Source organism: Cryptomeria japonica, chromosome 5, assembly GCF_030272615.1.
Source record: "Cryptomeria japonica chromosome 5, Sugi_1.0, whole genome shotgun sequence".
In the NCBI taxonomy this organism is placed as follows: domain Eukaryota; kingdom Viridiplantae; phylum Streptophyta; class Pinopsida; order Cupressales; family Cupressaceae; genus Cryptomeria; species Cryptomeria japonica.
The window spans coordinates 715228962-715244210 of record NC_081409.1 but is presented as its reverse complement, the minus strand read 5'-3'; the positions used below and the strand labels follow the sequence as shown (position 1 = coordinate 715244210).

The 15249-nt window shown below is 34.3% G+C and overlaps 1 protein-coding gene across 2 annotated transcripts in view; it reads right to left on the bottom strand.

Annotated features, from left to right (window-relative positions):
* LOC131034764 (disease resistance protein RUN1-like) overlaps positions 1-15249 on the bottom strand; it is a 66514-nt gene that overhangs the window by 25679 nt on the left and 25586 nt on the right. For both annotated transcript variants that reach the window (XM_059221661.1, XM_059221662.1), the window contains exons 4-5: positions 11417-11734; positions 10065-11315 (exon numbers count right to left, since the gene is read on the bottom strand). In XM_059221661.1, the coding sequence (XP_059077644.1) occupies positions 10065-11315; positions 11417-11734 (1569 nt within the window). The remainder of the gene's footprint in view (positions 1-10064; positions 11316-11416; positions 11735-15249) is intronic.

The following is a 15249-nucleotide window of genomic DNA, read 5'->3' as shown; positions in this document are numbered from 1 at the left end:
TAAAACTCCTTATGAGTATTGGACCGGTAAGACACCTGTGGTTAGCTACTTTAGAGTATTTGGTAGCAAATGTTACATCAAGAGGAGTGAACACCAGAGCAAATTTGATGCGAAATGTGATGAGGGAATATTCCTAGGATATTCTACCAAGAGAAAAGCTCTCAAGTGTTTCAATAATAGGACTCAGAGAATTATGGAAAGTATCAATGTAAGAGTTGATGAAACCTTTGAGAAAACTGAGGAAATCGACAATGAGCAAGCGATAAATGAACCAGTTGTAACCTTCTGGGAACCAGTTGTCAGTCAACCAAGTACCAGTAACAGTGTTCCTACACCAGCAGAGGCAAATGCTGATACTGATGGAGATGAGGATGAAGAAGAAAAGCAAGAGGAATCTATTAAGACCATTCCTCGGTATGTCAAGTTGAATCATGATCCTAAGCAGATCATAGGAGATAAGGATGCTGGAATCCTTACAAGAAGAAAGGTCAGAGAAAGCTCATGTTTGATCTCTGAATTTGAGCCTAAGTCATTCAAAGAGGCACATAAAAATGAAGACTAGATCAAGGCAATGGAAGAGGAACTTGACCAGATAGAGAAGAATGGTACATGGTCCTTGGTACCCAGACCGGAGCATAAAAATGTCATTGGAACCAAATGGGTCTTCAGAAATAAGCTGAATGAGGATGGCAGAGTGATAAGGAACAAAGCCAAACTAGTGTGTAAGGGGTATGCTCAAGAAGAAGGAGAAGATTATGGAGAAACCTTTGCTCCAGTAGCAAGATTGGAAGGAGTTTGTATGCTTCTTGCATATGCAGCTTTTAAAGGATTCAAAGTATACCAAATGGATGTAAAATTTGCATTCCTAAATGGAGTACTTGAAGAGGAGGTATACATGGAGCAACTGGATGGGTTTGCCCTATCTGAAGACAATGACATGGTGTGTAGGCTACATAAAGCCTTATATGGTCTAAAGCAGGCACCTAGAGCATGGTATGAACAGTTGCACTCCCACCTTGTGAAAATTGGATTTGAGAGAACAAGTGAAGATAGCAATATCTACTTGAAAACGGAGGGAGAACATATTCTGATCTGTGAGGTATTTGTTGATGACATTATCTTTGGTGGAGATGACAAGATGAGCCATGAGTTTGCAGATGAGATGAAAAAGGAGTTTGAGATGTCACTCATAGGGGAGATTAAGTTCTTTATTGGACTGCAGATTCAACAGATGAAAGATGGAATCTTTATCACTCAGTCCAAGTATGTCAAAGAGGTGTTCAAGACCTTTGGCATGGAAGATAGAAAACTAGTTGGTACACCAATGGGGACCGGTTGTAAGCTATCCAAAGAGGATGACTCAACATTGGTTGATGAGAAGGAATATCGGTCAATGATTGGTAAGTTGCATTATGTAGTGCATAGCAGACTGGATATTGCTCATGCAGTTAGCATTACTGCAAGGTTACAGAAAAATCCAAGAGAATCCCACTTGGTTGCAGTCAAGCGGATTCTTAGGTATCTAAAGGGAACAGTTGACTATGGATTGTGGTACCCATATAGCAATGACTTCAACATGAAAGTATTCACAGATGTTGATTGGGCAGGTAATTTGGACGACCGGAAGAGCACAACCGGTGGTGCATTCTTTCTTGGTGGTAGACAGTGTCTCATGGATGAGTAAGAAGTAGAGTTGTATCTCTCAATCTACAGCAGAAGCGAAGTATGTTGTAGCTTTCAGGAACTGCACTCAGACAATCTGGATGAAGCATATACTAAATGGCTTCAAAGTCCCTGTATCTGAACCGGTAAGCATATTCTGTGACAACACAAGAGCTATCAATATTTCCAAGATTCCGGTTTTACATTCTAGAACCAAGCACTTTGAACTTAAGTATCATTTCTTGAAGGAAAAGGTTCAGAACAAAGAGATTGCAATGGAACATGTTTCCAGCAAGGACCAGTTAGCAGACATGTTCACCAAGCCTCTCCCAAAGGCCACATTTACCCACTTGAGAGTTGAATTAGGGGTGCTACCCCTTCAGAAGGTGAACTAAAGGTATGTGCTCCACATCAGCCAGGTTTTGCATGGTCAAATATTTTTAGGATTGATGTGCTGAAGGATGCTACTCCTCAGGGGGAGCAGCATAATGGAACAGGGAAGCTTATGCCTCCACTTTGGTATTGTTGTCAAAGGGGGAGAAGATGTGAAGTGGCGAAGATAACTGAAGCAGAGAAGATATCTGCAGAAAATTGGGGGAGAAGATGTGAAGCGGAGAGATATCTTTGTATATTGCCATCAATGCCAAAGGGGGAGATTGTTGGCATTATGTGAACCGGTATAGGAACCGGTGTGAGGATATAATGACATTGTATGTTGCCATTGATGTCAATATGCTGAAGAGGAGAAGAACCGGCATAAGTGAGAACCAGTATAACACTATGAACCGGCATTTGTGCCTAAGTGAGGCAGTATGTTTGTTTAAGATGAACCGGCATAAGGTTATGGGAACCGACACATGGAAGCGATGTATGACTACCGGTTGGTGGTCTCAACTTCAGGGTTTCCGGTTGAAGTGCTTCAAGTCTATGTGGATCAATCGGTGACATTGTGTGATGAGTTAGCATTGTAAAGAAGAACAGATCGTGTTGCCACGTAAGCCTATGTGCGTGAAGGATCTTGCATGAGGAAGATTGCTCCTATCCACCTCGGGAATGTGCGAAGACTATAAAATGGTGATAACGTGTGATGGGTTATCAGCTACCATAAAATCGGTGGAAATGGACGATGGAGAATGTCTTGAGATTGGATCAAGACTGTTGCATTTAATGCAGTGTTCTCAACGGTCAGGATTGAACCGTTTGAATTCCTTAACCTAACAGGTTTAGAGTTTAGGGTTTATGCTACCGACCTGTCTGGTGTCCTATAAGGTTGATGTTGTGACTCTTTCAGAGGTTGTTGGCAAAAGTTTTGTGTGTGTATCTGAGAAAAAAGATACATGATTCTTGCCAGACCAGAAGAGAGAAGTGATATCTGCAGAGTGTAAGTGCAGAAGGTGAAAAGGAGCTTAAGCGGATCTGCATTGGCATTGAGTGTTGTTATCAGGTCATTTGTATACTTGTTGATCTTTAACCACTTCAATAGTTGTGAAATCCCCTAACAGGGTAGCCTTAACCGGCTTGCTGCGAAATCCCCTAACAGGGTAGCCTTGACCGGCTTGTTGAAAATCCTTTAACAGGGTAACTCAAAGCTACTGAGTCATTGATATCCTTTAGCTATTGAGTTCTTGAAATCCTCTAACAAGGTAACCCCTAACAGGGTTTAACCCTTAACCGGGTGATCCCTAACAGGATCAGTTCCTAACAGAACCTGTTGTATCTGTCTTTAACCAGACAAGGCTTCTAACAGAGCAAACTTCAAAAGAGTTCAAAAAGCTTGTGGGTATTCATCCCCACCATGGTTTTTCCCAGTTGGGTTTCCACGTGAAAAATATGTGTGTCAAGTGTGATGATTTCTTTATGTGATGCTATGATTTGTTTTCTATTAAGCGGTGATGCATGTTGATCTTGCAGTAATATGTACATCTGTGATGGTAGACTATCTTCTCATGCATTAGGGTGAAGTGGAAATAAAGTGCTAGATTTTATGAGAAGATAAGAGTCAACTGGTCTATGCTTGTCTCAATCATTCTAGGTTTGCCAGTTGAGCTCTGTTGAAGAACCAGTGTCATGGTTTGTCTATCAATGCACAATGTCTGCTGACAAACCTGTTTAAGTTTATGTTTTTGTCTATACTGATTCACCCCCCCCTCTTAGTACCGGTTTGGTACTAGTTATTCATCACTAAGTTATCAAGTAATACATCAGAGATACAATGACCATTGGATCAGCTTGCATTACCGCTTAAAAGAAAACAGTAAAACATCACATGAAAAAGTATCACACATCACACTAATTTTTCATGTGGAAACCCAACTGGGAAAAACCACAGTGGGGGTGAATACCCACAATTTGTTTTTGAACTCTTCTAAAGTTCGCTCTGTTAGGAGCCTAGTCTGGTTAAAGACTTAACAATAGGTTTTGCTAGGAACCGATCCTGCTAGGGATCACCCGGTTAAGGGATGGCTAAGTACCCGGTTAGAGGTTAAAACCCTGTTAAAGGTTACCTTGTAAGAGGATTTGAAGAACTCAATGATTTTGAGTCACCCTCTTAAAGGATTTACCAAAAGCCTGTTAAAGCTACCCGGTAAAGGGATTTTCCATTTGCTGAAATGGTTAGAAGTCAACAGGTAATACACTGATCTGATAATAGCACTTAATGCCAAGGCAGATCCGCTTCAATTCCTTTACATCTACAATCACACTCTGCAAATCTCTACTTACTTCTCTGGTCTGGCAAGAATCTCCTCACATACATTCATTTGCCAACAACCTCAAATAAAAAACATCATCGACCTTATAGACAACAATTAGGTCGGTGGCCAAAACCTAAAACCCTAAGCATCTAGGTTAACAATACATTCAGTCTAATCCTGGTCTTTTAAACACATTACATAGGGTAAAACAATCTTGAATAAATCTCAAGATGTTCTCCATCGTCTGTTCTTCACTGCTTCTGGAAGTTGATAACCCATCACGCGCTCTCCATCGTTTACTAAGATTTTGCACATTCCTGAGGTAGGTAGAATCAATCTTCTCATGCAAGATCCTCAAGGAAATCCTTCATGCGCACAAGGCTGACATGGCAATGCGATCTGATCTTTATTTCAATGCTAACTCATCACAGGATGTTGTCGGTCGAATCACACAAACTTGGAATACATCAACCGGAAACCCTGAAGCTAAGACTACCAACCGATAGTCATATCAAATGAAACCCTGATACAAACTTTGCATATACCAGTTCACACTCCAACATACCGGTTCACTTTTTGCATATACCGGTTCACACCATCATACCGGTTCACTTGCCAGTTTGCTTACTTCAATATATCGGTTCACACTTCAACATATTGACATCAATGATAACATATATTACCATCATGTCATCAAACTCTGGACATATGCCAACATTCATATACTTGTTCCCCTTGTGGATTCACGTCTCTCTTTTGAATGTAAAGTTTCTTCCAATTGAAAATCATCCTAGTGACTTCCTTTCTCTCTCCTAGGTGGGGAGTCACTAGGATTTAATTTTCCACTTTAAAATACCTATTGATTATGAGCTTGAAATGCTAAAGGGACTACAAAACTTGAGACAAAAGAGGAAATATATGAAGTAGTACACTGAAGAATTCTACAAAGTGATCATTAGGGTTGGATATAGTGAAGCAATTAAAGAAAAGATTGTGTGGTACATCAATGGAGTAAGAACAAACATTCTAGAAGAATTGAGTTTGGTAATGATAACCATAGTCAAGGAGGCATTCCAATTTTCACTGAAGGTGTAGGAGAAATTGAACAAGAATTTTGAGTAGAGGTAAAGGTCTAAAAGAGGAAGATTTTAGAGAGGAAAAATATAGTCTAGATAAGGGTAATCTTATGTCAAAAAGAAAAGAAAAAAAGATAAGCCCTACCATTGTGAACAGAAAGAAAATAATCAATATCCCAAAGGGAGAGATGATAGAAACTCCTATTGCAATGATAGTGTAGGCTATAATTCCTTCTGCAATGATGAAGACAAGAGAGGTGGGAGTAGATCTGAATGAAGGCCACTTAGAGGAAAATGTTTCAAGTATGGAGGTGAAGGGCACAAAGTATTTGAGTACCACTAAGGAAGTATTGGTAAGAGAACTGAGAACAATGCAAGAGTAGTGTATCTGGAAGAAGAACCCATTGGATAACACATATTATAATAAAAAATTAAGGATATTTATAGAGATTGTTAGTTTTAGGATCATGAAAGGAATGGATTATGATGGAATTATTTTGGAAATGTATGAGCAAGGAACTAGAGAGCCCATTAAACAAATAGTCACACCAAATAATTAAGGCCTTGCATATGTTAGAAGTGAATAAAATATAAATGGTGTTGCAAACGAAATAATATAAATAAGTCATTTCAATCAATGAAAAGTCTTCAATATTCTTATTGCAATAGGAGAGTACATAAAAAGGAAATGTGTTGTGGGATCTCCATCTTTGTAGTATTTTTAGATTGAGGAATCATTCTAAAAAACTATGTTGGAATAGGGAGTAGAATAGAAAATCTATGAAAGTTTGTTTACAAATTATAAGTTTAGATGAAATTGTGTTTCTAATTGCCCAAACATTATATATACATTCAAAAGGTATTACAAGCCCGAATGTTCACATGCCAAATATAATAGTAGTTAAGAAAGGTTTAAATATTTGAGTTGCATACGTCTTTGTTGCTTATTATGATTGAAAGTTGGTAATAAGTGGAATTATATGACTAGGTGTAGAAATGTTCATATTGTTACATAATATAAGGAAAATCAAGTTCCAAAGGTTCAATTTTTATAACTTCAATGTCATCTTGTGAGTCCATCTACATTAAGGTGGGGCATGTTGATAAGTGATTCAGGCATATGTTTTCATGCAACTTATAATGGACCAAGGTTTCCTAAGTTCACATGAATTCTATTTTTAGATGCATTTGTGTTATATTTTTAAGATATAAACTCATCTTGCATGTTCAATACATGAAAGGAAAATAAACAAATTTATTATTATTTACTTTATGATTATTTTTCTTGTTATTTGAAACAATCTATAATGAAGACCTCTATGTTGAGGCACCATCAATATGTAAATATTTTATAGGTTGAATAGAAAAATATAGTTGAAACAATTTTATATGTTTTCCTTTATCTCCACAGTGTTTCTATGCTTGCATAGACCTAGTTTATGCAATTCTTGCAAATATTGATTCAACCATTTCTCCTTATATAAAGAATAAGGCTTTTACATCTATCTACCTATTCTCAAAGTTATGAAAATTATTCTCTACTTGTATCAAAACATTATATGTTATTTGGTCAATAGGCCTAGGCAAATTATTTTGTTCTAAATCTCATACATGTTTTGGTTTTTGGTTTTTCTATGCTACAACATACATTCTCTTTTTATTTGTTTTTATTGTTGTACACTTCTACATGTTAACAAAATACCTACATAACATTTTAAGAACTTTGAAAACTTTATTTTTTAAACTGTTCTTTTGATATTTTTTATTATATAAAATGTATAGATTATTTACAAATGCAAAGAGAAATGATCTTATATCTCACGTCATTTCTTGTATACAATTTTGTTTAAATTTAAGTGACTAGAGTGTTCTTATGTAAATTATTAATTAGGAGAAAAAGATAAACCAGAATATTTCTCTATTTCAATGAAGCAACAATCTTTTGTTGGGAAATGATACATGACTTCACAAAATAAATTTCTTCTTTTAATTTATCTCCAACTTTTTTTCCAAATTTTATATGCAAAAAATATTATTAAAAATTTTATTGAAGAATATCATCTAAGACAATACTTAAAAATGAAAAAAAAAATTAATAATATTCATGAAATCACCAACTCTACAAATTACTACTCCAAAATTTAAAGAAAAATTGATAACGCAAATAAATTAAACAAACCCTTAGAAACCTGCCCATTGACAACTTCTATCATCCATCCCCATCGAAGTGGTGGCTCATCAAATTCATACCGTCGATATGAATTGCGTACGTTGATGTTGAAATGTAATGCATAATTAAACACTTCTGAATCTTTTCTCCACATCAGCATATGTACTGCTGACTCATCCACAGTAGAAGAGTGGGTGGTGTAAGTATGACCAAGGAATGATACTTCAATCTCACAATTCGAATATGTTACAACTGGTTCTCATGATTTTTAATGATAAATCAAGATATAACTTGAATCATATATTTCATTTTATATTGACTATTTTTCTTAAATAGTTTATACATTACTTTATTCTTTCAAAATTTTATATTCTACTCATAACTAATTTTATAGTGATTCCACTATATAAACTAATTTTCTTTCTCATATATATATTTTTGATTTACTAATACTATTGTGTTATAATTTTTATATTTTCAAACACTTTTGTGTTAAAAGGTTTTTTGTTTTGACATGATTTTTTCCAAATCATAACATATGAACATGGATTCCTCTCTTGAATAGTATTGTGTATCTCTTAAATATTATTTATTTCACATTTTCATTTATATGTTTTAGACATTTTCGTCACATAGTGGCACAACTCTACTTATATGGGGGTGAAAACTATGGTGAAAAAATGTCATACATTATACTTTTGTCCTTATAAAGTTTCCACACATTCTTTTTCATTTTTATAATAAGTTGTTGGACATTCTATCCCTCTTTCCTAATAAAAAAGGAGCATAATAGAAAGGTATGTTTTCTAATTCTATGCATTTATGTTTTTGTGGTGTATTTCTAGTGGTTCAATATCTAATATGTCTATTTCATAATTTTTACATTCATTTAGTTCTAGGCATTAGTATGAGTGTACAATTTTTTGTTCAAGATTCTATGACTATATAAGGTTTTTCTTGCTAAAAAAATATTAGCTTGACTTTCATTAATATTTAACTATCATTTACCCAACCTACTAAGTTTTCAATAGTCCTTTCTTAACTTCTTTTAAAAAATAGTCTCTTAGTTGATTTAGGTTTTAATTAGTGATTTTTCTATCCTCCCTATGCTTTAAATTGGTTTTTGGATTCTAAATCTCATCCTATTTCATCTTTCATAGCACTCAATCAATATTTAGCATCCTCCATTTTCATTATAATTATCTTTCCAACTTCAAGGGATGATTTATTATTCTTTCTTCACCAGGTTTCTTTTATTATCTTGTTATTCATTTTTCTCTTTGACATCTTTAACTTATCACATCTCCCCAAAAAAAATCTATGCACACGAGGACAATAATTTTGTTTGATGCCTTCACAACGTTGAATGCAAGAGTTTGGTGTGACTTTTCATTTGTATTTTTTAAATTTTATAGTCATTAATTTTTTATCTTATAAGAAAGGCAACACAATGCAATGATCTCATTGCTTTTTGGTGGGGACTTCATTTTCCAAGCATTCATGCTTGTAGGCCCGAGGAATATATTTATTCCAGCTATGGATTCATTTGAAAGATCCAACATTATATTTAGCACAAAATTATATGGTTTCAATTAAATTAATTTAAAAATTTGAAGGTTTCTAAAAATAAATGTAAAAGAGAAACCTATAGACATGAGTAATCGTGAAAAATAGGGTAAGGTGAATATGAATGTACTTTCAGCTATTATATGGCATGAAGGAAGAAAATAACATGAATTATTGTAAAGTCAGAAAATGAAATAAATCAAGTTAAAATGTTGAAGGTAAAATGTGTAGACACAATTTTTGTAGATTATATATAAGAAAGTATTTCAAATGAGCATCATAATTGGAGCTAACTAGAAGTTTGACAATATAATTCAACTAGAAAAAGTATATAAGATTTTATTTGATTAAGATAAGAGTATTTATAATTTTGTAGACAAGTTCATAAAGAATTCATAAGATTTTATGGCTATAGACAAATATAAGAATTAGAATCAAGGTAAACCATACAAAAATTAAAGATCATAAATTAATGAAAATTAATCAGAAAACAATTTTAAAAAATTAAATCAATAAACAAATAATATTTTTTAAATTATAAAAGGAATGCAAGACTATCACATGATACAAACTATGGAGAAAAGGGGCATAAAAGTTATTAATATCCTAAGATTCATGTCATGGAAGACATTTGAATTTTAATATATATAGATAAGTTTTCATTCTTCATAGAAATTTTATGAAGTTTAATATATATAGATAAGTTTTCATTCTCTATAGAAATTTTATCAGTTGTGTATATATATATATTTGGATCTCTGATAGAAATTTTATAGTTGTACACAGAAGAAATAAAGGGAAAAAAATGTTCTTTCAGCGAAAAAAATGTTTTGGATTTTTTTCAGGTAAAATAAATGTTCTAGAATTCTTTTATAGGGAAAAAAGGGTTCGACTCACCAGATAGCTACGGAGAGATGGTAACGGCATCCACCATTCTTGAACGGAGATTTGAAAACAGGATAACTGTTCCAATAGATCCAGACCCTGAAAGCTTCGCAGTTGCCAACACCTATTGGCTTTAATAGCTTGTTCAAGACATCCGCTTATATCAAGAACTCTGAGTCTTGCCAGGTTAGAGAGGCATGCCAGTCTTGTCAGCTGTGAACAGTTCGTCAGTTTCAGACTCGTCAAATTGGCCGGTAACCTTCCAATCTCTGTCAAAAGACGATTGTCGGACAGATCAAGAATTTCAAGTTTTGGAAAAAGACATTCGGCCTGAGGAATGTGTATCTCTAGAATGCGGCTGTGTCTTATGATTAAATCTGTTAAACAACCAGGGCGATTTGGATGACCACTCTGACCAATACTTGCCTGCACCTGAGAACTATCCAGAGGCATATTTCCTGGATCCACTCCTGTCAGCAACTGCTCCATATCAAGTGGACAATCTTGAACATCCAAAATTTTCATATTCACCCATGCAACAGGTAACGTTCTCATTCCACAATTATATATTCTGAAACTTTCCAAATGTACTAACTTTTCAATAGAGTTGCCAATAAGAAGTAGATTAGTGCACCCTATCAGAGTTAAATCTGTTAACCTGCTCAAATTATATAGAGAAGATGGCATCTCTCTCAATCCTGAGCTCCCTATATGTAGTTCTTCCAGATCTTCCAGCTGTTCAAGATTGTGAGGCAATTTTCTCAGCCCTGTATGGACCACATTTAAATGCTTTAAAGACTTCTGAACCTCAGTTCCTTTGGGCATTTCCTTTAGCATGGAGCAACCCTGAAAGTCGAGGTACTCAAGCGTGGAGATTTTTCCCAAATCTTGGAGATCAAGATTCCTGCAATCTCGCAATGCTAAATATTGGAGTTGCAATAATTCTTCCGTAAAAGAATTTGGCAAAACCTCCAAATCGCTGCAGCCAGATAGATCTACATGTGTCAGATTTGTTACTTCCTCAAATTTTATTGGGAGTGTCTTCAGGCCTCGAATATTTTGTAAAACTATCTTTACCAAATTCCCGAAATTCAGCTTTCCTAACCACGCCTCAGATTTCCGAATAGCTATTGGAGGCGGCAATGACTCTGAAGTTGAACCATGTGTTTTGAACACGGCTGTGGATGGTCCAGCTGTGCTCGTGCTTGCGCTTCCAAAATCTCGATTGAATGCGACTTCCAATGCACGCAGTTCCGAAGGAGGCTGCGATACGAACAGTGATTTAATTGCTATTAATATTTACTATTACAAAATGGAAAAGCTCTGCTCTAATTAAAACGCTGGCTGAGGAAAGATGCACATACCTCACGATCATCAAACAAGTTGCAGAAATCTTGAGGGCTGACGCCATGAAGTTCCAACACTCTTAAACTTCTCAGTAAAAGAGTAGAAGGAATATTCCATAAACAACTCAAGCGAAGCCATATCAAGTCTCCCGACACACTATTAAATTGCTGCAGGATACTGGAATTTTGAACCGCTAGAATCTTTAACCCGTTTATATCTTGATTTTGCAAAAGTACGGGCAACTCATGGGATTCATCTCTACGAATTCCTCGTACATCATACTTTTGCGTGGAGACATGGTAACCAAGCCAGCCATAATGATGGGAAGAACGTGGCTGATCAATCAGAGGAGATAGAATATGTTAAATTGCAAATAGCAAATTTTATTCTAGTAATTTTGTTTTAATACAGATTATTCTACGTAGTTTTTTTTAATGACTATATAAAATAAATTCTCTTCATTAAAAATAAATTCAAACTAACATAAATAATTATTTCTCTGTCTGTATAGAGACTGTAAAACTAGAAGTTATACATGAGCAAAATAAATATGTTATAATGTAAATAAAATAATTAAATAAATAATATGTACACAATCTAAATAATATACATTAATTTAAAATAAATAAATAAAAATTATATAATTGTAAGTCATGAATAAAATATAACATTTTATTATTATTATTAATAATGATTCATTTCATTTATATTTTATGATGAGATAAACGGGTTGCTATTTGGTGACTGATGGAAGAAGGGAAAATGGATGAAGATCACAGTAAGGATCTATAGTAGCATTTAAGAAAATGAAATTATTGAAAAGAGAAATAATATAGATTAATTAGAACCTTCACTATTATTATAGAACAAAAACAAGGGATTACCCATAATTTGGGCAAATTCATACAAACAATAATAAGCTTTCTTCACTCTAATTTTAGAAAATTACATTGATCTTTATCATAAATGAACAAATGTTGTGTTTTATTAAATTTTTAATTGATTGTCTAGATAATTTTAATTATAATTAAAGTTATTGTATCTTTTGGTAAAATAATGATCAAGTCTTGTTCAGTGCAAAGGCTTGAAACTATTGAATTTCTGTAGAATGATAAAATTTTGTACTCACAAAAAGTAAATATCTTGATTTTTTAGAAATTTTGACAACAAATGATCTTGATCTCTACAAATTCCTCATACTATTAGACAGAGCCATGGGAACTAGAGACCTTAGCTATGCAAAAACAGAATTTATTATTTTATGTAAAATATATTTTGAAAATAATTATTATTGAATTAATGTATAGATAAATTTAGCAAGCATGTATATTATCTAAAAAAAAGGTGTTGTGGTTATTTGAAAACGCTACAAATGTATTGGAACCTTCAGTACGAATGTAGAACAAAAATAGGGGATTTCACAAAATAAACTTTGTTATACCTTGATCAAAATTACATTGATATAAATTAGAGATGTGCATTACACTAAAAAATTGGACAACTATTGTATTATTTTTCTTGAGCATATATATATATATATATAGACACACACACACACACACACACACACACACACACACACAAAATTTATATTAAAAGTTGATAACTATATGTTATCGAGTTAACAATGAATAATATCCGATTGCGTTTTTGTTTTGATTGGCGACTTGCTTAGCATTAGTTAAGCGTCGATCATATGCTATTGGGTTACTAGACCCGATAGCATATTGGTGTCGATTCATCGGACTATTAACTCGATAAAATACATTACAGATTCACATTGTTATCGGTTGACAATACCTATCGTTTGGCATAAACAAAACATTGATCGTTGTGTTAAACCCAATAAGCATACACCGATTCGTATCGATTTATTTGTAGAGGCACAATTAAGAGATGCCATGGATAGGCATGTCTCCATGTTGTGGAGACATGTCTACCCATGACATCTCTCTTGTAAGATATATATGTCCCTGTTATTGTTATCCAAAGGACATCGAAATTATTAATGTTCTTTCTCCACCATCTGCAATACATAGAAGATAATTAGAAAATAGAATTGATATATATTGTGAGTAATATTTGCGTTGCAATACAACATCATTATACATACCTTGATTTTGAATTGAAATTTGAATAACTTTTACATGGTATCAAAGCCTCGGTATATCGAACCTGAGGCATTCAAATTTGTGAAAAAATTCAAAGTCAAGAAGATATCTAACATCACATTTCTTCAAATGGCCAGCACTATCAGATTTGAAGATAGACTCAAAGAAGGCAACAATTTCTCAACATGGAAATTTAGAATTAAGATGATCCTAAAGGAGAATAAAGTTGAATCATTTGTAAGAGTCGAATCTAAAGAACTTGAGAATGAACCTGACAAAACAACATGGATCGAGTGTAATGAAAAGTCCATCAAGATCATAATTGATGGAGTGAGAAACAATATTATAACAATCATAAAGAAACATGAGACTGCCTATCATATGTTCAAGGCACTCGAAAATGCATTTGAGATTTCCAATGCAAGCAAAACCTTGGCTCTAAAAAGAGATAAATCATATAAGTATGATAAATGGGTAGTCAATCAATGCCTACTTCATGCGAATATCTACCCTAAGGGATGAACTAGCAACACTTGGATACGAAATCCAAAGCAAAGAGTTAACACTCATTGCTCTCGATGGGTTACCTAGTGTCTACGTTCATTCAAGACATCAGTGCAAGGGCTAAATATCCAAATTTTGAGAGGCTAAGAGCAGATTGTCTTCAAGAAGAATCAAGGTTGAATAAGAAAGGGATCAAGCATAAGAATATAGATGAATATCTTCAAGTTATAAACACCAACTCCAATAAGAAAAGAAAGAAGAAACAATTCAAGAAGAGGAAAGGACATCAAGGCAAGAATACCTCCAAGAAGGATCTCTCTAATAATCAATGCTTCGGGTGTGACAAGTTCGAGCACTATGTTGCTAAATGTCCTGAAAGATCTAAACAAGCTACACTTGTCAAAGTTGGAAAGTCAAAGGACAAAGATGATTCTGAGAAATATGTGTTCTACTCAGCACTTTTAAACCAAGTATCAAACAAGGCTAACTCATGGGTGATTGACACTGGCTCATCTAGACATATTACAGGGTTCAGAGAAGTGTTAGATTCCATGATAGAGGAGACAAATGAGGAAGTAACAATCAGAGATGACTACATATCAAGTCAAAGGAATTCGAACCTGCACCATCAGACTGAAGTTAGGCTTATCATTACAACTTACAGTTGTACTATATGTCCCAGGCATCAAGAGGAACCTAGTCTCCATCTCAACACTAGAGGATAATGGGTATAGGGTGACCTTCATGAACAACAAAGTGTTGGCTTGGCCAAAGAATTTGTCCATCAAGAAAGCCAAAACCATTAGTCAAAGACAAGGTTACTTATATGAGCTATGGACAAAGCCCAACCTGGCCCTAATCCATGAAGTTGCAGATACAAATGAAGTTTGGCATAGAAGACTAGGTCACTAGAATTTCAAAGCTTTATCATTTATGGAAAACCTTGTCACAGGTTTACCCAAGTTAAAACAATATCATTTAGGGGCATGCAAGGGATGTGTCGTAGGTAAAAATAGTAAGGGCTCTTTTCAAAATAGTACTATGTAAACAAGTAATGTTTTAGAATTAGTCCACTCTGATGTATGTGAACCTATGTCAGTACCCTCTTTAGGGGGATTTTTGTATTATATAATATATGTGGATGACTACTCTAGAAAAATTTGGATCTACTTTCTGAAATGTAAAGAATCAGAAAAGATCCTTAATAAGTTTAAAGAATTTAAAACCCTAACATA